Source organism: Microtus pennsylvanicus, chromosome 1 (assembly GCF_037038515.1).
Source record: "Microtus pennsylvanicus isolate mMicPen1 chromosome 1, mMicPen1.hap1, whole genome shotgun sequence".
Taxonomy (NCBI): Eukaryota; Metazoa; Chordata; class Mammalia; order Rodentia; family Cricetidae; genus Microtus; species Microtus pennsylvanicus.
The window spans coordinates 165,480,740-165,505,179 of record NC_134579.1 but is presented as its reverse complement, the minus strand read 5'-3'; the positions used below and the strand labels follow the sequence as shown (position 1 = coordinate 165,505,179).

Here is a 24,440-nt window from a genome sequence, read left to right as displayed (position 1 = left end):
GTGCCTTTATCTGCTAAGCCATCTCACTAGCCAAAATCTTTACTAATTCCAAATTAAAAAAAAAAATCTTCATTATCTTTCACTTTCAGCTATTTAATCCCCTGCGTGTTCCCTAGCGTAAAGGCAGTGTGTGAAACATCCAGCCCAAATGCAAATACAACACACACCCACAACAGCGGGACATATGCAATAGGGGTCTGAAAAACAAAGCAACTGAAGAATTCCTGTATCTTAGTGTCTTACACACACACCTGCTGCCGTGGTTCAGCCATCTTGGTTTGTCTTCCGTGGTGATATACTGTGCAGGTTTATAGCTCGGGGACAATAGATTCTCCCAGAAGACCTATGTTTTTGTGAGCACATTCTATGGGGTTCACTTGACAAAACTCCTTTCTAAGCATTCTCAGAGCCCGTCCTGACATTCAGCGGTGTGTGACTGCACTGAAAAACTTGAGAGGTTCCAAATCTCAGGTTTGCCATTGCCAGCCTTGCTGTATCACTGTATGGGACTGGGGGGCTCGGAGGGTCAGTTCTGTCTTCCCTGCTGCAGCCCCCGGAACAAAGGAACAAAGTCTTGCATTACGTGTAAGTCATAAACACAGTGTCAGCAAGACTTCATCCAGATGAACATGGCAGCACAGATTAGGAACCTCTGCATTCGGGCAGTAGGAGCAAGAGGATCAGGGGTTCAAGGTCATCCTTCCTTCGATAAGCAGTAGGTTTGAGGCCAGCCTGGCTTAGGTGAGACCCTGTCTTAATAAACATATATATGACTTTTCTAGAAGCTTAATTACAACTGGAGTGAGTATAATATTAAATCCTACAGCAACGCTGTCAAGCACATTGGCCTTTGAGCACGACATCGTTTAGCCGCCTCGCATACACAGGACACCGTGGCAATGGCAAATACGTTGCTTTTATTTTGCATCAGCTCATCCTCCTGTGTAAGTAAGCCAGAGCATATGATACTTTCTGAAACCATAATTGGGACCGTGAATTCATGCATTGTGCCCTATGAATAATTAAAGCACATGATTACTTCTGAGCAGTAAATGGCACTTCAGTTACTAGTATCCTTGAGTATGTTATTCAAGTAGCATTATCTACAGCGGAATCTTCTGATAGATAATGATGACATTCTCCGTCTTTCTACCTGAGCAATTAAAAAGTTTAATAGTCTTTGATGCGGCTGGTTATCTGGATAATTTTCTAGACAGGAACAATTAAAATCCACTTATTCGATGGTGTGCATTCTCCACTATTGTCTCAAACTCTTTGTTTCTGTGCAAACCTGATGGAAACTTAAGGAACTTTAAATCTATAATGAGTTTGCAGAGAGCGTTTGTTTTCCTTAATTACCGGGACTATACAGCTGCATTACACGTAGCGGTTTCTCTGACAAACTGAGGAATAAAGAGCTTGCTTGCTATCTTCTTTCTCCTGTGTGAGAAACCGCGCAGCTGTCTGCCTGGGTTTCGACCCCGGTGCCAGGAGTGAGGGTTTTCTCCACGCGGTTGCCACTGTGAACTGTCCCACCCCCGGGCTGCCCTCTGCCCTACAGTAAGCAGTGGCCACTTCAGTGTGAGCAGAGGGGCTGTCAGCGTTCTTTCTCCCCCTTCTCACTGTGAGCTTGTTCCGCGCCATTATTTCAGCTCAAGTAGGACGATTATCATTTCAAGCTCTGTCTAGATTACCCCGTCCTAAGAGTCACTCGTCACCCATATAGCCTTTTCTGTAGAAACCCCTCGCAGTGGTACCCTGAGAGCATCTCGTTAAGTAAGTGTGTGTGGCATCTTGCTTTGTTTACACAGAAATGGCAGTACCTCGTTCCTGAAGTAGCCGGGGAACAAAAGCTTGATGGGAGTTAGGGTGAGTGTGCCCTTCTCAAAACAAGCCCAGACTACCACATGAGTTGCTGTTAAACAACTTATAGCCGTCAGAGTCCAAATCTGTAATTAGAAAACAGCTGAAACGTGTTAGAAGAGTAAGGGCTTCCCCAGGAGTCAGGGCTGAGATCTCTCAGGAATGCGAAGCCCAGGAGCCAGCTGGGGAATACTTCGCCAAGCGAGGATAGTCTACCAACCCTCATGAATTCTATCCAGAGGGGTTCTTCGGAGTGCCAAGGAAAATTCATCCCCCTTGACAGATGTCATTTCAAGGTCAAGAGGCAAGTTCTGCCCAAGTCAGCTCTATCTATCCCTAATAGTGTTTGAGACAGCACTTCTGGGGAGTCATATTTTAGGAGCAAGTTTGAAAGACAGAAAGTGAAGGTGATACGCTAAAAGTACTCTCCCCCCCTCCCACACACATACACACTCGTGACTAGGACTAGCCTTGTGCAAAAAAAGAACTCTCCAATTTCTGCAGCAGCCTAATTTCTGGAGAACCAGGGACTGACAACCTCCTCGGGACACACGGCACACCAGCCAGCTCCGAGAGCCTCCATGTGACAGTGCTGGGCTTAGTTTAGTCCTGGGAGTCCTTCCGGGTTAGCTGAGGGAGGGAGTAGGAAGCTGGAGTGGTGGGCAGAGAGGCGTCTCATTCATACAGCCTGTGGAGGGGAGGCAAAGGATGCAGCGCTGGTTAGGGCAGCATCGGGAGAGCAGGGAGAAGGGGCAGACACGGTGACATGCGGTAGAGCACACACTGCTCTTCCCAGGGAATGGATTTCAGCTGTCTGCTAGGATGAAGAGACTCCCAGGCAGCTGCTAACTCCAGCCCCAGGGGATCCGACACCCTCTTCTGGCCTCCATGGGCACCTGCACACATGTGCATACTCACAAAAATAAGATAATCTTTAAGAAAAGGAGTATGAAGAAAGAAGCGAGTGTTATCATTAGACTCCGTTACTAGGAATTATCACTGACTATAAGCACCAGTACAACCCAGGAAAATACAGAAAAACTGCAAAAGCAGAGGCATGGGGTTAGTTATAGGCACAGCCTCGGATCAGGAAAATCAGACTAAGTTCCTGCAACAGTTGGCTGCCGGGATGGGGTATCCAGGTGCTTCCTATACACCCAAAATGTAGAGGGGCACGAGAGTCACCCTCTTTGGAAATAAGAAGCTGGGTTCATCCATACGACAGGATGAAGTGAATGGGTTGGTGTGGCTCCCAGACAGTCGCTCGGGCACTGAAACTTCGAGAGGGAGAGTGGCTGCCTGGTGTTTACGAAGCTTGAGTTTTCAGCTATAGTGTGAGGCACAGTGAGAAGGCAGCCTCGAGTCCGTGAAAGACAAGGCTGCCTCTTCGGGTTGTAAGGCTGTCTGGTGTATAAGGGCCTCCAGAGATGCTGGCTGAGCAAGCCCTGGAAGCCACCCCCATGGCGAGTGCAGTTCCCGACACTCCTGCTAACTCTCTCAGTCTCGATGTTTGTGAGCTGAGCTGTTTTCTTTCATTGTATTGGAAGCCGCAGGCACACTTTAGATGACTAGATGCTGATCCTCATGGCTCCCTTGTTCTTTAGGCCAACACCTTTGGCAAACGAGGTTCTAGAAAATGGGAGTAGGTCAAATGCGTCGACCAGTGCACTCCATTCTGCATTTTTATCTGTGTTCCCCACATCCAGGAACACAAATAATAAGTCTTTTTTTTTCTTTTCAAAGACATACCATATATGTATGTGATTGTCCTACAGTTACTTCACTGGTATGTGGGGTTTGGATGGTTTCAGGAGAGAGCAGGGTGTGGTGACAGGGATCAATCTGGGGCCTGGCATACACAAAACACATGCCCCACCCCCAGGTTTCACCCCAGGCCTCACTGGTTAGTGCAGTTCTGTTTCAGCTTCAGCGATGGGCTGGGCAGAGCTGGGGATTACAGGCACAGCCTCGCACGTGCTTGCAAGCTCTCTACCACTGAGCAACATCTCCAGTTTCATCTCCTTAAGGGCTCCGGTCTAAAGGCGGCTTAACATGATCCTCAGCTGTTAAACGCATGGAGTTATCACTTTAAAACAATGAGGAACTGTCATGGCCTCAGAAGCATCTAGTTTTCTGGAAAAATATGAACCTGGATATTAGCAACTGAGCAGAGACTGAAAAAGATTACTGGCGAGAAGAACAGCCCAAGTGGTGCTAGAATTATTCCACAAACGCATTTATTAAAACAATGCTATACCAACCCTTCCCCTTTCCACTTAGAAAGATATTTTATTAGCTGGTGAGCCATTTTATGAGTGTCTCACACAGAGGACAATGATGTCTGACTGGAGAGACTAGAGTGGATGATAAATGTGAGGCACCAACAGTGAAATGTTCCCATTTTCCCCCGTTCTATTTTTAAATACAATGAGTTAGCTAGACATCTGTAGGATGGTGGTGAAGTAACCGGCACCAGCGTGGCCCTGCTCAAATGACAAGTCAGTTCCTGCACTTGGCCATTTACATAACGGAGCCTCCTGCTCAGCTCTCAGCAGAGGGCAGCATTTACTGCGCCTGTGACATGAAGGCGAGCATTGTAAATGCGCCTGGCTTTGGGATCTTTTCAGAAAATTGGAAGACTACTCACAGGATGTGAGATCAGGTCTGGCCCCACTGGCAGTGGGTTTGCACATGTATTTGAGCGGTGAGGTGAGCCACTAAGGCTCCTCTTTGGGAATCAGGCTTAGTGGCAAGGTCAGTGACATTTAACAGTGTGTGTGTGTGTGTGTGTGTGTGTGTGTGTGTGTGTGTGTGTAAAGCAAGAAAAAGGCTTTAGAGAACGAAGACCTCATTTTAAATCCCAGGATGCTAATGTCTGAGTATGGCAAAGCCATGTGCGTGCAGAGGTTCAGTTACTTGAGTTTTGTTTGTTGGCTAGAGGGTTTGGGTTTTGCTGTCGTTTGTTTGGCTTGCTTTGAGAGAGCCCACTGGGACAAACTGAATCCTCTTAGCCTTAGCTATTTGAAAAGTGCAATCAGACTGGAAATGAAGTGGACATCTAGAGTTATTATTCTTCCTCCCCTTCTGCTTTCCACATCACGAGGATCCTGGGTAAAGACGCCGATTCATCTGAGCAAGGCTGAATGCCTCTCGGTGCTGCTAACAACACAAAGGGCGGACCCTTCAAACCATGAATAACACTGTGGATACAACTATCCACTCCATCCTCTTGCCAAGAAGACAACCTTGAATCATCTGCAGCCCAAATTTTATGAAAATATTCAAGAGAACCCTGGACAGCCTTAGCAACCCCATCTTGGCACTTAAAGCCTTGTCTGGATGGAGAGAGATGACTCAGAAATGCTAACTTGGAGGTTGTGCTTTGCCTCCACAGCTCTCGTTGTGCCAGGGATTTTCTAGATTAAGTTAACCGGCACGGGAAAATCCACCCAGGATGTGGCCAGCAACACTCCATGGCTGGGGTCTTGGACTGAATAGGCAGCAAGCTCCAGAGGTCTGCCTGTCACTGCTTCCTTCCTGCTGGGGCCACAGTCACATGCCGCCAAGCCTGGCTTTTTCACAAGGATCAAACTTACCTTTGTGTGCTTGCACGGCAAGCGCTTTCCTGAGCTATCTCCCTAACTCTTCCAGTTTTCAAGACTACATAATTTGTTTTTTTTTTTCATTTTGCTGTTGTTTTTGAGACAGAGTCTAGAGAGGTAGTGATAGCCCTGGCTGACTTGTAACTCACTATGTTGACCACAAATCACTGAGTAGACCATAGGATCCTTCTGCCTTTGCTTCATGCCTGTTGAGAAAGCGGGCCAGTGTCACCATGCTGACCTATTAGTAACTTTCCTGTCATTTAAAACCTGGTATTAAGCATGTATTTTCTAAAGTTTTAGGACTATAATTGTGTGTGTGTGTGTGCGCGCGCGCGCACGCAGGTCTGTATGAGCACACATCTGTGGGAGTGCACACACGTGTACATGTACATATGTGGAGGTCAGATGTTGATGCTGGGTGTCTTCTTCAATTGCTTGCTACTTTATTTACTGAGGGAGGAGTCTCTTGATGTGCCTGGAGCTCTTTGGCTCAGCTTTTCTGGTTAGCTAGCTTGTCCCGGGGATCCCATGTCTCTACCTCCTCAGTGCAAGAATTACAGGTAGCTGCCATACCCACTCATCTTACGCAGGTAACAGGGAGCTGCCACATCCACGAGTTCTTATGCAGGTAACAGGGAGCTGCCACATCCACGAGTTCTTATGCAGGTAACAGGGAGCTGCCACATCCACGAGTTCTTATGCAGGTAACAGGGAGCTGCCACATCCACGAGTTCTTATGCAGGTAACGGGAGCTGCCACACCCACTAGCTCTCAGGCAGGTAACAGGTAGCTGCCACATCCACGAGTTCTTATGCAGGTAACAGAATCAGAATCTGAACTCCTATCTTGCATGGCAAGAAACTTTACCTTCTGAGCCTGCGCAAGGCCCTTTCTTTTTAATTATATGTTTGAGCAAGAGTATGTGCACGTGAGTGCAGTTGCCCTTGGAAGCCAGACCCCCTGAAGCTGCAATCAGGTGGCTGTGAGCTGCCTGCTGCGGGTGCTGGGAAGCAAACTTGGGTCCTAAGTGAGAGCCGTGCTTGCTCTTAACTGCTGAGCTGCCGCCTCTCTAGTGCCAGGTTCTAAAATTTTTAACTTTAGAATTTTCATTTGTTTCTTTTTCATATTTTCAACTTCTCTTCTAAGAGTTTCTGGGGTTTTTTTAAAACTAATTACTACTGGTTAATTTTCCCTTTTACCTTTGAACAGACATATGAAGGTTGCCCCCCCACACACACTTTTTTTAGGATTACTCTGGTTAAGCTAAAACACCTGCTATGGAGACAAGCCTGGTTTTGAACTCACAAAAATCTTCTTGCCTCAATCTTGAAAATTATGGGGCTGGTGAGCTGGCTTAAGGGCAAGGGCACCTTCCACCAAACCTAACAGCCAGAGAGCAGTTTCTGGGAGGAAAGGGAGGGCTCACTCATTGTCCTCCCATCTCTACACACACCATGCCATGCAGCCACCCCTCCCCACTAAGAAATGCGTGTAATTTTAAAACTTCACCTGTGATGCCCACATCTGTACCATCCAGGGTAAGTCTCTGCTGGTTAACTTTTCTCTTGGAAATGAGTCGCTTTCTGGCGCAGGCCTATACATTACGTAGGGACTTGGGGTGGTCTGGCGTGGGCAGACTTGGGATTAGTAACATACTGATTTATTTCCGTGTTCACACGTTAGCAGTTGATTAGCTGAGGGAGTCTCCGACTCAGGCTGTCTTCCGTGAAACACAACACCGGCACCTCTGTCCAAGCGTCTGCTTTTTTCTTCGCTATGCCCACACAGCTCACAGGCTAGCCTGGGATTTGAGCATTGTCTATAATCTGTTCCTTCGTGATTGTTTTCTTCTTTTCTAGATTTTTGGCTGCTGTGGTCACTCGCTTGCTCTACTGTGACTCCTCAGACCCAAACCCATGTTGGATTCTATTGAATTTTTGATAACGATAAGATAAATTGTGATCTGCCTTCAGGCAAAAAAAACAAACAAACCAACCTATAAAAAAAAAATAAACTCACTACAACCAATCCTTTCTTCCAAAACTTGACTATACCTCGATTTCTCTGTGCTTTTGAGTGGTCATGCCATTAGGCCAGTTGTTCTTAAGATTTCTGTTCCGAATTTACAGGCGTGATTAACAAGTGGGCTAGCCTGTTCTATCACATGGAAGTGCAGCAACCCTCCCAGCTCTAGAGTCCCCTGAGTCAGCTCTGTCATTTAGAGCTCTGCTCGCCACCACAACACACAACCTACCCAGCACCATCAGAATCTCTAGCTCTGAGCTCTCAAGGCTGGCCCTCATCTCCCCCAGTATTCTGCTCCTACATAGCCTGTGGTACTGATAATCTGCTCAGTCTACTGACTTCTGTGCCCATCACAGTTTCTCTTTTGAATGAAGACAGTAAGAGGGGAAACTGACTCCTGTTCATCCGGTACCCACCCCCTTACTGTGCCTAGACCTGAGCCAGCCTTCCACTACACACCAGCAGATACTTGCTGGTGCTTATGGAAGAGTCATGCACTAGAGGAAGGGCAGGAGTCTTCCGTTGGCATACTGAGTGCTGTAGCCCATCTTCCTGAAAGAGAGCCCGCCCCAGCGGGAAGTCCCGCTCCTTGGCCTCCTGGAGCACATCTGGGGACTGCACAGCTGCACAAACCTTCCTAAACTCTTGGGCTCGGGGATGTCTGAGGAAGAGGAGGCAGAAAGACGGTCAGAGCAAGAGGAGGTGATGACTCCACTCGGGGAAGTCAGTTCTCTCCTCCCAGCTGTGGATCCCAGGAACTGGACTCAGATCAGCGGGACTTAGCAGAAGTGTCTTCACCACTGAGCCCTCACTGGCCCTGACAGAAACTTCCTGTATTTATTTTTATATTTCTCATAAGAAAAGCACACAGGCTTGAAAGCGCTAAGGAAAAAGTTGCTGACCCTTGAATCAATGTAATAATCTTGAGATGGAAATCTTAGACATACTGCTTCTCAGAAAGCAATTGTTTGATTATTGCTGTGGTGTGTGTGTGTGTGTGTGTGTGTGTGTGTGTGTGTGTGTGTATAATGTATGTTTGAGTGTGGGCACACACGTGCTGGTGTGGAGACATGCTATGGCAAGTGTGTGGAGGTCATTCAGGAGCTGGCTCTCTCCTTCCTCCATGGGTTTCAAAGAAGCCAGGTTCTCAGGGTTGCTAAGCCATTTCACCGGCCCCAGACATATATCCTTTTTTAAAACATCCTTATTTTCATTTTATGGGCATACGTGTCTCTTTCTGCGCGTGTTTGATGTGTGTGCCTGGCGCCCACAGCCACAGAAGGACACCAGCTCCCCCAGTACTGGAGGTACAGATGGCTGTGTGGTGGCATATGGGTGCCAGGACTCAGGTCCTCTGCAGGAGCGGAAAGAGCCTTAGCAGTCAAGGCATCTTCCAGCCCCTAGATAGATTTCTTGATTAACACTGAGACATAAGTTAAGTAACATCTGGCCCTGAAATATGTTACAATCTTGTAATTCCTAGGATACTATAGTTACAGGATTTTTCCCCTCAAAATCTTCTATTTGGTTCAACATTTCACTATTATTTTAGGAAACAAAACAATATATTTTAACAATTTCTAAACTTTTTCTATAACATGTATTTCAAAGTAATAAATTATCTAGTGACATATACCTTAATATTCTAATTGGACAATATGCCAAATACTAAATGATTTTCAGTGAACTGATCAAAAGTATGGAAAAGGTACCCCAAATCTTATACTCTATTATAAGAAACATTTTTCAATGATAAAGATTTAAAAATTAATCAACTATGAAGACTAACATCTACTACTAGATTTGATCCACAGAATAATGCTGCCCCTGAGACATGGACCATCTTGAGAGGATGCTATTCTTAGACTCCCTTCTTCCCTGAGACCCACTAGGAATCCCTGGGCCTTCACCAAACAGGGCCTGGACAGGCTTTTAAACCGGTCTCACATAGCACAACATTAAGTACTCCGCTATCTTTCTTTATCCCTCAAAGAAGCACTAGACAGCTGAGTTTGAGAGGTCCATGGCTTGCAGAGTTTACAGTCTCCAGCCTGCCTGGAGAGATGGCTCAGTGGCTTAGAGCACTGGCTGCTCTTGCAGAGGACCTGGGTTGGTTTCACACATGGCTTACAACCATCGGTAACTCTAGTTCCACGAGACCTGACACCCTCTCCTGGCCTCCAGGGCACCAAGTGTGCGCACGGTGCGCATCCATACGCTCAGGCAAAACACTCATACACATAAAAGAAAAGAGATTTTAAAAAATGTGTCTGCAGCCATAAACAACAGCCACAAAGGTTCCATTCTGGATCGAGTTTGGAAGCAGAGACACAAGCCAAAGGATCCCCAACAGAAATGCTCTCATAGAGAGACCAGAGGCATGCGTCTCAGGCCAGTCATTCCTCCCCGTGTCCCCTTTCACCATGGACATGGCCACCAGGACTCTGTCTGCAAGCTTTCACATTTCCAACCTAGCTTCTCCTTCATGATTACATCTCTAAAAGTCTCCCCCCACCCCAAACGTCTCCCCCACCCCGGCTTTTCCTTTTAAATCAGTAAAACACATAGAAAGTATCAACACCTGTAACTAATGTATTTAGAGATTTTCCTGGAAGACATAAATCAGTCAACGATTAGTGAAAACCTATCTTCTTTTCTCCTTTAGACCCCAAATCTCAGAATAATGAATACTCTCAGGTGCCAAGTTGTTTTTGTGCACTTTGCCTTTTTAAATCAAACTGTGGCCAGGTGGTGGCAACACACGCCTTTAAGCCCAGCATTCAGGAGGCAGAGGCAGGTGAATCTCTGTGAGTTCGAGGCCAGCCTGGTCTACCGAGCACATTCCAGGATAGGCTCTAAAGCTACAGAGAAACACTATCTCAAAAAACCAAAACAAACAAAAAATTCAATCAAACTGTGGTCTAGGGCACTTATGGGAATTTATTATTCTAAGGCCCCACATGGTGACATTTATATCTAACTGAACATGCTCTCCATCCCTTTCTTGGGTTAAAGTGCATCCCCATAATGCAAGCCAACAAAGGTCATGGTTACAGAAGATGCGCATTGGCCAACAAGCAAGAGAGACGGACTCGGTGCCTTCTAATACCACAACTGTGACTCTTTAGAGAGTCGACCAGGATTATGGCAAAAAAGCCAGAGCAAACACACGACACTGGATTCCTATTCTGACAAGAAGCAGGCCAGTTTTTCCTGAAGTTCTTGGGGATGTCACTCCAGGCTTACCTGTGCTTCTGCTTTAGGGAGGTTGGCTAGCCGCCTTATTGGGACCACGGCTTTGTCAGGAGTCAGCATAGGTAAGAAACCTCAAGTATGGAAGTTCTTGGGCTGCCTCGGCCTGCTGATTAGTGCCTTCATCCTGATGCTGATTACCGCGGGAGCAGCAGACTACCAGCCTGCAGCCTTGGCTAAACAACTCAGATAAAAGCTATTCATCCTGCAGCATTTCCTGACAGTGTGCCAGGATAGGCACGAACCAGGAGTTCCCAACCACTGGTTTCATTAGGAGTAAAACCAAATAAAGCAAGCAGTGGAAGGAGGGTTCCAGTCAAGAATTCTCTACAAGATCCTATTTGGTAAGGCTTGCAATTTAACAATATATAAACTAATATGATTTGATTGAGACTAACAGGCAGATGAAGGCCAGTACAGGAATCTGACTCTGACAGACAACCATTCCTTGAGCACTAAGGGCAAGCTAGGAAACGCGAGGAAGCGGGGAGCAGGAAGGTGCCAGAGAATACCCACAGCCATGCATATGCAGCGACTGATGCATTTTCCTGATGAATCCTCTGCCCAGAGTTTCTGCAAACACACCTGGCTACCTGTCATTTTTAAACCACAAATAATGAGGTGCCCCTGCAAACAGTTACCTGCGAACGCAGTTATTGGTTGAGGAACCAATTTTCTGCAGGTGTAAAAATTACCTTTCTCAAAGGGAAAACACAGGAGTAGGCAGTTAACTCATTAAAGCCTTTGGAATCAGCTCTGGCTTGCTTTCTCTGGAAGTGATTCTTTCCTTTGGAGTCAGAAGAGCTGAACGGTGATGCCAGTAGACTCCTGCTGTGGTCCAGGCCTCTGTTCTCTTAAGAATAATCAAGGAGACTCAGGAGCTTTGCTTGACACGGGTTCTCTCTCTAACCTTTGCTATTGAAACTGAGGAAAATTTAAATCTATTGGAATCCACCATCATAAAAACCATTACATCACACCCATAACAACAACAACAACAACCAGTGGTGGGAAAGGTATTTTAACAGCCTTTCCAGATAATTATAGGATTATTCTTTGATGATATAAAGACAACAGAAAGTTCCTTCCAAAGAGGGAGCTGGATTGGAAGAAGAGACAACCTTTGTGTGGAGTCTGACCAGCACTGCTGAGGGCAAGCGTGATGAAGGCTTACAGGAAACTTCACGAGAAAAAACGTCATTCTGTCATCAAATGCCCGCCTAGCAACAACTGTCAAGGTCGTCAAAAGTCTCAGGAACTGTGGCAGTTAGGAACTAAGGAGATGATAACCTCAGAAGCCAGTGGCATCCTAGGACTGAGAAGGGACATTAGGCCAAAATAAGGAAATGTGGATTAAGTAGAAACTTAATAATACTGTACCAGAGCTCAGGAGTTCAATCTACATTACTGGCAAAATAGTAATATGAGAAAATATATGTGGTATTTGTTGATTAAATGTAGCAAACATAATAACAGAAGGTGTTAACGATAAAGGAAACTAGATTTGGGAGCAGAGGTAAGTAAACACTCTGGATTATGATCTCTGCAGGGAACCACAGAGTTGGCTGGCCTAGCTTGCCTCATGGGTTTTTCAGGATAGAGTCCATGGCTCCTGGGCACAGCGTACCTTCCAGTTCCTGAGAGACCGATGCACTTCTCCAGGCAGTGAAGCACCCTGGCAGCTTTGTGTTTCTCTGTATGTTCCCTTAGTAGTCACGGAAGCATGGAAACTTGACAGGACAATTGGTCTTTGACATTAATCTTGTGTACCCTGTGTGGCTTGCAACCTTCACTGTATCCTGGCAGCTACAACTGTATTAATCCTAGCAATTGCCATGATATTTTGTTTCTAATAAAGATATAAAAAGTCTGGTTGCTCTCAATAAAATTGTTCTGTGGCCCCTCCAACCTAGCCTGACTTCATTCCTCACAGTGATATCATGTGGCCTTGGCCCAGGAAGTAACTCAGGCGCTTACAACACTCAAGTTTCCTTTCTTCTTTCTACATCTTCCCTTCCTTCCTTTCCTTGTCTTTTTTCAGCTTTCTGAGACAATCTCTCACTGCAGCACAGGCTGACCTAGAACTCACTGTGCATTCTAAGCGCTCCACAAACTCACAGCGACCATCCGCAGCCTCCAAACTGCTGAGTTGACAGGCATGCGCCATCATGCACAGCTTCCTCATAAACCTAAACGGAACTAACATCTAAATCTATTTAAAGTTTTTAAAGAGGTTGACAAAAGGTAGTTTTTAACATGTTAGCTGTACAGTAGAATCCGAAACTGTGTTGGTGTGTGCACAAGTGTGCACGTGCATGTTTGTATGTACGTGTATTTTAAAAATTACATTTCCTTATATGTGTCACACATGTGTGGAGGTCAGAGGGCAACTTGCTGGAGCTGGTTCTCTCTTTCTGCTACTTGGATCTATGAAATCGAATCAGGTCACATGGCTAGTGGTTACCTGCCCAGCTACCATGTTCACCCCCCGCTCCCCCGGCTCTTTGAGGAAGAGTCTGCTATGTAGCTCAAGCTGGCCTCAAACTCCCAGTCCTCCTGATGCAGCCTCCCAAATGCTGGGATTGCAGGTACATGACACCATACCCAGCTTATACTTTTTGAATTATTATTTTTTATTAGTCTTTCTGCATTTTCTTCTGTTATGTATGATTTTATAACAGTATATACTGTTATTGGGAAATGTCTCAATAAACTAGACCTTCCAAATGTTGAACTGTTTAATTATATAATTACCAAAACATCTAGCTAGACATGGAGCAAACACCTGTGATCTCAGACCTAGGAAGGCTGAACAGGACAAGGAGTTCAAGGCCAGCCAAATCACAGAAAGAGACAGTGTTCTAATCCCGCTTCCCCTCCCTCTTCTTCATCCCCCTCCCCAAACTCCTGTATTTATTGATATCACCATCAATCTCATCAGAAAAGAAGTGTTCAAAGACTGGGAAGCTGTTGGTATCAAGATGGCAGAGGCAAGCACCAAAACTGTAACTTCTACTCACTGGCTCACACTGCATCACTGGTAACAGATAGTACCCACACTGCATCACTGGTAACAGATACTGCTCACACTGCATCACTGGTAGTAGATACTGCTCACACTGCATCACTGGTAACAGATACGGCTCACACTGCATCACTGGTAACAGATATGGCTCACACTGCATCACTGGTAACAGATATGGCTCACACTGCATCACTGGTAACAGATACGGCTCACACTGCATCACTGGTAACAGATACGGCTCACACTGCATCACTGGTAACAGATACTGCTCTTTGTTTTACTTGGAATGACAGTCTTCACTCAATTTCAAGAAATGTCTGTTAAACACTATGAGGAAATGTCTGCCAAGTTGAATAACCACAGCCTGTCAGTCTTTTGTGTAAAAATTGATAAGTTTTGGGGGGAGGGGAGCTTTCCCTCAGGGCAGTCATGATATTTGGTGTGTGGGAGTACCTCATAAAGACTACTTCTCATTTCCTCACCAAAAAATATTAAGAGTACATGTTCTCAAAGTTGAAACTTAACGAAATTAATCATTTTTACTGCCCTGTGGAGACTCAGCTTTGACAGAGCTGTCTCCACTTGGTTTTGCTGCTGACTCTCTGAGCATCCAGCCATGGAGGGCACAACACGTTTGGTGCCACTGTCTTAATTCAATGGGTTTTGCCTGTCACTTCTATAGCACCATTACTGGAACTCTCATCCCAGTAAGAAGAGCAGAGTGCCCTAGTATTCGCAGAGAGAGGGGTGGGTGGGTTTTAGGACTCCCAGGGACTTGCAGAGACCCCTACAGCTCTATGACTATTCCATGCAAACTGACATAAATAACTACCTCTGGATCCAGAAAGCGTACCACATCCGTCTTCATTTTTCTTTGGGACAGCTCTGACAGGAAGGAAATGGCTGGAACAAAGTCCACCAAACGCCCCACCCTCACCCCGCCACTCTTCACAGTCCTCTAAGAAGGCGTTTCCTACCATTTTCCATATCATAGCAGGGGCAGAAAGCCAAAACATTAATATGAAGGGCCTCTCAGGACTGGATATCTGCTCTCCCAGAACCTGCCCAGACATTCCCAATGTGATGGAGAGATAAAGAATACAGCATCTAGCTCCCTACCCAGCAAGAAGTTCAAGTGCTCCTTTTGCCTCTACTAGCTGTATGACCTGAGGAAAGTTAATTAGCATCTCAGTGCCTCCATTTCTCCACCTCTGAAATGGGAGAATGATGCCACTACCTTTCGCATACATGAAGAATGCCTAGAAGATTCCTTATGGCGACTCTGTCAGCTATTATCTTTACCTGGGTGCCCACGGCTCTCCTAGTGTAGACTGGCTCTCTGAGGAAGACAGTGCTGAATCAGACTTGTGGGGAGAGGGAGTACTGCAGACAGCCAGACACTAGACAGGGCCCCACATGAGAAGCTATGCTGGGTAGAGAGAAGAATGCAGAGGTGGACCAGCCTGGGCCTGTCTGCTTTACCAACGGAATATGTCAAGGCCTTCAAGTTACCTTATTAACTAACACACTGATTGATAAGTCGTCACCCACTTGAAAGTCTATAAAAATGCTATTTCCTCTGTGGCTCAAAACTAGTCATTACTGAGTGTCAACCCATTTGCTCCTTGCAGGATGATTTTTTTCGAGATGACGTCAGCAGCAGCAGTGGAGTGGGTCTCAGGCCTTCCAGAAACTCGCTTACACTTACATAATCCAGATCTGGACCCAACCACCCCGATGCTTACTCAAATACCTGGATTAGATGTGCTGTGTTTATCTTTACTGAACATCTTCTGGCAGCTATGTAGTCTGGCTCATAAAAATCATTATAACTAATTAAGAGTTTTAGGCTAAATCTGAAGTTGAATGATTTCAAGGATCCTCTTCATGGAACTATTCAGACTCTGAATTGCCACAATTATAAGGCTGCAAAGAAATGCAAAATCACCATAATAGGAAAATAGTAGCGAGGAGCTGACCACTTAAAAATTTAGCCCTTCCCCAGCCGTCCTTCACAGGGAGTTTAACATGGGGAACTAACCACAGCCCTCACGCCAACGTCTTGTCAGTCATTCGGGGCCTGTCCAATGCAGAAGATATTCCAGTTACCACGAATAAAGGCAAATCTACCCATGCATGCAACTGGCAAACGAAGGGTCTATCTGACCCGAGGAAGGAAAAACCTGATGGGGTACTGACACCACAGAAACGCCAAACAAAAACACCTGGAATGTTCGTGCATTAAAAGGACCCGGAAATACATGAGCTCCTGCAACGTTTTCTAGAAGGGGCCTCCCCTGCAACTGAACAACCAAGTCGCAAAGTGAAGAATATGATGGTTTATTGTCCTAGAATTTTGACAAGACAGATATGCCAAAATAAAGGGAAATCTTGTTATTGTTGATTCTGAGAGTTTAGTTCATGGATGTTATGCAATCCAAGCTTTTGTCAAATACAATGTTGGTATTATTTTCATTTTTCAATACCACGTCCTGACCACCTTTTTCCCATCACCCCACCGCGCGGTAAAAAGATTTTATGGGGTTTGGGATTCTAAGTGGCCCATTTCTGATACCAAGTGTCCTGAACTAAAGAGCCTAGTAAAGAAATATGCAGTCAGGATCTGCTCCAAGAGAGCCCTGGCCTCCTCTCCAGAACTCCACAGCCCTGCTGTCCCCTCTCCTCACGGGATGTCCTCCTGCAGAGAGAGGTGGAGCTTCATCCTTCACAAGAGAGTCTGTTTTGTGACAGGAACCCTGGCAGACACAGGAAGAGTCACACCAATCTCCATCAGAAGCTCCTAATTAATTCTACTCCTTCGAAAGCACTAAACACCTGCAGGCTGGAGTCAGCTCAAACTCTTGCCCGCTAGGAGTAAGCCAGCAGACTTTAAGAAACATGCTGTTTACTACTCAGCAGGCCCAAGTGAGCATAGCCTTCCCTTTGCCTCCGAACAGCTCTTCTGTAGTTAGCTAAAACGAAGACATCAGAGACCAAGGGATGATGCTCACCTGAGGAACAAGTATAAAGTGACTTGAGTTTCTCACGACTTACACTGGATAAGGACATCAAATATTCTAACGAGCATTCAGAAGTCCAGAACTTTGAAAAGACAGAATTCATATCTCTAATGGATCTGCAAAGAGTTCCTAATATATGGGGGTGTGTATGTGCATATATTTCATCTGTGAGATAAATTATTTATGATATAATACCAATGCCATAGTTTTATAAATTGACTTCCCTTCACCACACAACTCAGATACAGCACAGCAGCTGGACAATGAATCTGAGAAATGGCAATTCTTCTTCTTTCTTTCTTTCTTTCTTTCTTTCTTTATTTATTTATTTATTTATTTATTTTCTTTGTGGTTTGTTTTTTGGGACAAGGTTTCTCTGTAGCTTTGGGAGCCTGTCCTAGAACTAGCTCTTGTAGACCAGGCTGGCCTTGAACTCACAGAGATCCGCTTGCCTCTGCCTCTGGAGTGCTGGGATTAAAGGAGTGCGCCACCATCGCCCGGCTGGAATGGCAATTCTTGAGGCCATACTTCTTTAGTTTACAGTAATACTACTTATCTTCCTTTCCTTACACACTTGTTCTCATCGGCCGCCAGATGGGACCGGAACTTGAACTCGGGTGGTGGGGCTTGGCTGCAAGTGTCCTTGCCCACTGTGCTATCTCGCCGGCCCTTAACTTTTCTGACTTCCCCCACATCAGGGTTTTGACAAAAGATCCCGACCCTGACTCTGCTGCTGCTCCCAGCGGCAGTTGACAATTGACTCCGCATTTCTAATTTTTTTCTTGAAAGTCCTTCAAAGACCAGAGTGTGTGCCAGTACCTAGTAAAACTGCTTGGCAGATAGATGGAAATTTCCCTTGTTGAGACTTTTACCTCAGTTCTGACTCTGTGACTAGCATTTTAAAACCTGAAGCGGGCCGAAGGGAGAACGTGAAGTATTTTAACATGTGAAAGGCCAACCAGCCTGGCCAGGCCTGGGTACTTACTCTCTCACAGAGCTCTTCAAACGTGCAGTCGGCAACGGTTCCGCAGGCTTTATTCAGCCGCAGCGCTCTGCCTTGCACTTTTAGAATCCTTGGTCTAGTTACTATGGGAACATGAACAAAGACTCAATCTTGTCTGGATAATTACTATAAAATTCATCTCTTACAGATAGGAAATGCATAGCTTGATGAATAATAGCACATGATTCAACACATAAATTAGACAAAATGCTGATACAATGACTGCCACTTGAGCGTGGCATCAACCCATATACAGCAATGGAACTTATTAATTGGTCAGTGGAGATTGGGCATTGTGTTCTAAATGTATTCTCTTTCAAGAGAAATTAACTTACGTACAATCATTTTGTTTCTGGGCCAGCTCATCAAACAACTTATCCATGACAGCCTCCACATCAGCTTCACTTGTGCTACAGTGAAAAGAATAATAGAATATGAAATTAATAACACTTGAAGCCAACATCAAACAGCTGCCTGAGCCTGCTTAGCTTTTTGCCCATAAAAAAAAAGAGAACAGGGTGATAGTCTCTAAATACAAACATTAGATTCAGAATACACTTAAAAGCAGAGAATATTAACTCTCAGGTAGACGATCCTGCCTTATTTGCATACATTGAAAGACTTCTGAGCTTCTAGATGCTTCCAGTAATGAGACGCTACAGGCAGAGTAAATCCATTAATACTATGTGTACACAATGAGAAGAAAGCGCCTGACTCTCGCTTGCATGGCAAACAAGAGCAAATAGGCAGGGCAGTCAAGCATCCAGCAAGTACCCTTTGAAATCTCCCCTGAGAGGGTACACGTGAAATTAAATATTGAGGGTGTTTTTAGAAAAACCAAGCCAAGCGACTGGCGGAGAGGACCGAGCACTCGGAATGAAATTGCTAGCCCCCAAAGACCAACTTGATCTGCACATGAGAAACTTTCTCAGATTCTACATGTCTGAAGACACCCGGGACAGACTCCCCCGTCAGGAGGAGGACAATGGCAGAGCACAGTTTCCCCAAGCCCCCTCCTTGGGCGCCTTCTACAGAGCAGCTAGGGAGCAGCTCCCCCAGCCTTTTGTATTCTAATTAGAAATCACCATATGCTTAAGGAGCCACACACAGAAAAGTGACAGTGCTGTGGCCTCTTTCCTTCTCACTTTTTTTTTCAAAGAAGAGTTGATAAATTAACAGTCAATAGAAGAAAAAAAAAAACTGGAAGAAGAGAGGCCGGTCCAAAAAAAAAAAAAAAAACCCTTGAAGTGAAAATCTAAGTTTCCTCTTCTCCCACAAACAAACGTCCACAAGATGACCTGCCAATATGCTTCATTTTGACACAAATCAATTTTAACTAATTGTGGAAGCAACTGACACCCGCTTTAATAGTGTCTCGTTGAAAATTAGTCATTAAGATGAAGTTGAAACTAAACAAAATCTTTCTTAGCAGGTTGCTGGCATTTAACATATAACCACGAATCCCTCCACTGTAGCAGAGGCCACACTTAGAAAATGCAGCACCGCGGGCATCGTGAGGGGCTAGCACCACCCACCTCTGTGGGTCTCAAAGGTGGCATTTGCCATGGCGGACTCCATATGCTATTTGACTTCTATAACATCCTATGAGACCTTTAAATTAAGCCACATTAAAATAACTAGATGACACTAGATAAAGAATGATTCAAAGAGACAATCACCCAAATTTAATTTTTTTTTATTACACTTGCATGCATGTGGAGGCCAGAGAAACTCATGGGAGTAGCTTCTCTCCTAGCATGTGGGTCCTCAGGTTCAATGTGGGGCGTCAGGTTGGGCGGCCAACACTTTTATCAGTCCCACAAAGCAAATTTAAAATTACTAAGAACCCAAAAAGTCAGTGTAAATGCCGATGTCACATCAACCACCTGGATGTTAGAGGTCAATCTTGGAATTCATTTAGAACAATTTCTACCATGCAGTGGCGTGTGTACACACAGGGTTTGTTTGGTTTTTGAGAAGTGGTGTGTGTGTGCGTGCTTGTGTGTGCAGATGTGTGTGCAGCTGTGCAGTGCTTGTGCCTGTGGAAGTCGGAGGCTGACACCAGGATGGCAGTCGTTCCCCAACTGGCCAGGCTGACTGACCATGAGCTCCGGGCTGCCTGGAGTTTGCACCACCACCTCCAGCACTGGAATTTCCTAAGTGTGACTCTGTGCCTGGCTTTTATGTGGGTGCTGGGAATCCAAACTCAGCACCTCATGTTTGCGCAGCAAGTATCTTACCAGCTGAACCACCTCTCCAGCCCTGATTTAAAAAAAAAAAAAAAGATAACCAGGCTGACCTTGAACTTGTGCTCCTCCTGCCTCAGCCTCCAGAGTGTCTGGTTAACATCTACTTAAAACGATTTTACTTTACTTATTATTACCCATGTATGTTGGGGAACGCGCATATGCCACAGTGTGCATGTGAGATCAAAGGACAGCTTTGGAGGTCAGTTTGCCATAAATGGGTTCTGGGAATCGAACTCAGGCCCTCAGACTTTCTCGGCAAATCCCTTTACCCACTGAGTCATCTCACAGGTCCTAATGGCTACTTGTCAAGGCGGATAGAATGGAGCACGCAGAGCAGGGGAATAGTTTACCAGGACAGCACCTGCCTAGCATGGCAAGACCCAGCATCACACACACACATACACACGTGCGCGTGCACACACACGATTTAGAGGGTCACATCCAGGCCACCAGGCTTGCACAGCCAGTGCTTTGCCTATGGATCCATCTTGCTAGGCTGCATTAACTTTTTTTAAAGATGAGCATTAGTGAAATAAGGAGAAAAAAACACTTTCATTACCCAGTTATATTAGTCGAAAAGGCCAGTTATCCATTGTGCACTTCCAAATCAAATGTAAGCAGCTTTGAGGATGTCTTGCAGTTGTATCAAAGTCCTCGGGCGAATCTAAACCTTGCAGCATGTCCAATGGGACAAAGCTGACCTTTGTTGGACCAGCATGCAGCAGTGAGCTCCTCACACTACTTTGACCTTGCCCTGGAGGTGACATCATCGCCACGTGTCTACAGAAAGGAGGACGGAGATTCAGAGCTATGTCACTTACCTAATCTAATATTAGATTAATTATTAATCTGATATACAAAGACATAAACTGTCTGTATGACAGAAAATATAAAAAAGGCAGGGCAAACTGAGAGCACTGCGGCAATGGCAATATTTATGTCATGCCATACACAAATGTGTTACCACACAAAACTCCAATGGAATCTCTCTGTTTTTTTTTTTTTTCTCGAGACAAGGTTTCTCTGTAGCTTTGGAGCCTGTCCTGGAACTAGCTCCTGTAGACCAGGCTGGCCTCGAACTCACAGAGATTTGCCTGCCTCTGCCTCCGGAGTGCTGGGACTGTTAAAGGATTCTTAAGAAGCTGCATGAAAAGATGGTGCAGTTGGTAAGGAGTCCATCATTCCAAGTGTGGTGTTGCATGCCTGTGATCCCAGGATCCCAGCCCTTGGAAGCTGAGGCAGGATGATGGCACTGGGATCTGCACAGGAAATGGCCCTCACAGTTTCACAGCGGATGGGCACGTGAGAAAAGCAGCTGTGACTTCATGAATGGACTGATGTTAGTGGATTCAAAGTGTGGCGACAGGGAGCAAGAGCCATGTTAGGCTGTGGGTTCGGCTGGAGGACAGATCGTGAGGGAAGGCAGTCAGACGTCCAGGTTCCCACCACCGTGGTGCTCTGCTTTCCCATACGCCTTGAAACGACAGTCTCAAGAACAGAGAACAGAAGCCTCCAAAACCATGGGACAAAATGTCATTCCTCCTTTAAATTGCTTCTCTCGGGTATTTGGTCACAGCTGGAGTAACGTGGTGACCCTGTGCTGATGGTAACGTTAAGAGGAGGCTTGGTTAATGAATCCATTCCTGGAGTCAGAGTTGTCGGGATGGAATCTCTCCCTAAATGTCTGTGTTGGGAGCCTGGGGCTGACTTGCTGTGATCTCTGTGGACAATAAACAGAGGGCAAGCTTAAGGCTGAACTTGGCGAGACTATTATCCTTCTCCTGCCCACAGTCACCCACTTCTCAGGCAAAGCTCTGCTTTCTGAAATGTCTACAACCTCCGAAAGCCAACAGCTGCGACCAAACACGAGTGGGGTCTTTTTAGATTCAATCCACAGCCACACGGCTTTCCACTCACAGAAGGCCACCCATGGGATAAAAACGGCTAACTTCTGGAAGAAGGGCTGCCGTGACACGAAAATGAGAGGGACCAAAGCAGAGATCCAGCCATAGGGAATGTGATTAAATGTGTGTGGGGGGAGGGTGGTGTGGGGGGTGGGGGGATGGGGTGGAGGGGGAGATCCGATTATCAAATGGACTAGCAGGAAGTTTTTGGGGTTCTTTGTTGGTGGTTTTTTGTTTACGTATCTCACAAAGTTGACAGAATTGCCAACTTCTTGCAACTTCTAAAGATGCCAATGAACCTTGTGGGAATCTGAATGTAACTGGCCCCTATAAGCCCACAGGGAGCGGCAATATTAGGGGTGTGGCCTTATTGGAGTAGGTGTTGCCCTGTTGGTCACAGTGGGGGCAGGCTTTGAGGTCTTGTGATCAAACTACATCTAGTTCAGAACACTTCCTGTGGCCTGTGGGTCAAGATGTTAAGACTGACTTTCAGCTCCTTCTCCAGCACCATGTCTGCCTGCACGCCACCATGTTGGACCATGATAACAATGGGTGAAACCTCTGAAACTGTAAGCCAGCCACTGGTCTTCCTTTGTTAAAAGTTGTTGTGGTCATGGTGTCTCTTCACAGGCATAGAAACCCTAAGATAAGCCTCTGATAACTGGGTCCAACTCTTGCTCTCACAATTATGATAGCACCCTTTCCCCACCCTCTACCATCCCTCACCCTCCTCAACACCACAATATCTTCACAAAGAGGGGGAAGGGATCAGGAGTCACTGGCCTCTGTGGCCAGCGATTGTGATAAGGGCCTTTCCCTGCCCTTCTTCTTGAGAGAGCTGGTTATGTTCCCTAAAGAAAGATGACGGGAGGAAGCATTGTTACTGTAACTACTTGGAAAGATGCTGGGGAGGAAGTGTTGTTATGGCAACCACTCGGAAAGATGATGGGGATTATGTCACAGGAAGAGGGCCTTGTGAGTTTAAAGACTCACATCATTTTGAATTCACTCTCTCTGTTTCCTACTTGGGGTTCAAGACGTGAGCTCTTAGCTGCTCTTCCAGCCACCATGTCTTTGCTCCAGCATCTTGAATCCTAACCCTCTGGAACTGGAAGCTCAGATAGATTTCTTCTCTAAGTTATCTTGGCTATGGTGTTTTACCACAGCAATAGAAAAGTAATACAATGTCAATGTTTAGCATACTTGAGACTATTACAGTGCATACTCCAACTGGAAGCTGATCATGCACAAAAAAAACAAACAAAAAACAAAAAACACTGTCAGCTGGGCAGTGGTGGTACATGCCTTTAATCCCAATACTCAGGAGGCAGGGGCAGGCGGATCTCTGTGAGTTAGAGGTCAGCCTGATCTACAAAAGCTAGTTTCAGAACAGGCTCCAAAGCTACAGAGAAACCCTATCTTGAAAAACAGAAACAAACAAACAAAAACAAACAAGTAAACAAAAAGTCCACACTGTCTATGGTCTTATTAGAAATTTGTGGCTCTTTCCATTGCAATGACCAGAAAACAAGGGAATTGGGCAATGTTTAAAGAATGTTCTCTTCCTCTCTGGGAGGAAGCAGAAAGGAGCAGGAACCAAACACTCACGCGGGGTATAGCTCAGTGCTAGTGGCTGCCAAGTGTGCACAAGTCCCTGGTTTGATCCCCAGCTCTGCAAGGAAAAACGTACTCCCTTGAGACAGCTGGACTCTGGGTCCAGCAATTGCGCATGGTACAATAAACTAGGCCTTTGTGTAGACAGGATGCAGGAAAAGAAAATCTGTCCACAGCTAATCAAAAGTTGACACATAAAGAGCATTAGGGTCACTTCTGATGTGAGGCAAAGCCACTTTTCCAAAGCTGCCCCTCTCCCCTGAAGGCCAGACAGCCAGAGCCCGGCACAGCCTCTTTTCTTCTGCTCTGCGACGCCCTGAAACCCGGCCATCTCGTGGCTCCGTCAACTTTGTTCCTCTCAGGAGTGGTGCTGAGGAGCACTTTCTGTTTTTTGTTGAGCGGGACCACTGCGTCTTTAAGTCAGAAAAACCCTGGAATAACCACTGTTCAGGTGCCAGGAAATCTGGCCCCCAACTCCGGCAGGAATCCTGAGTACAGTACCTGGATTAAAAGCCTGATTGCTTTGGAAGGATGAGAATTGTGGTTTATCTTTTCCACATTAAATCAGCAAACAGAAAAGAAATTAATCAGTCATTCCAATTTTGGGGAAAAAAACCTTACAGCTGAAATCAGGGCATTCAACATAAAACTTAGCCTCAAGGAAACAGAACATGTCAAAAATGAGCTTATTATTGCTGGATCATTTGAAATTCTCAACCAAAATTCCCAAACACTTGGAGGTTTTTGGAAGAGGGTCACGCATGAATTTAAATGGAAATTAATTTTTTCAAGAACCTCCCACTTCATTAGGATTGACTCAAGGGGACAGAATGCTAACCACACTTTGCGCCTTTGTCCCCTTTCAAAAATCAACAGCTTG

The 24,440-nt window shown here is 45.7% G+C and overlaps 1 protein-coding gene across 3 annotated transcripts in view; it reads right to left on the bottom strand.

Annotated features, from left to right (window-relative positions):
* Afg1l (AFG1 like ATPase) overlaps window positions 1-24,440 on the bottom strand; it is a 160,743-nt gene that overhangs the window by 19,546 nt on the left and 116,757 nt on the right. For all 3 annotated transcript variants that reach the window (XM_075944655.1, XM_075944665.1, XM_075944676.1), the window contains 2 exons: window positions 18,133-18,203; window positions 17,776-17,876 (listed from right to left, as the gene is read on the bottom strand). In XM_075944655.1, coding sequence (XP_075800770.1) covers window positions 17,776-17,876; window positions 18,133-18,203 — 172 coding nt within the window. The remainder of the gene's footprint in view (window positions 1-17,775; window positions 17,877-18,132; window positions 18,204-24,440) is intronic.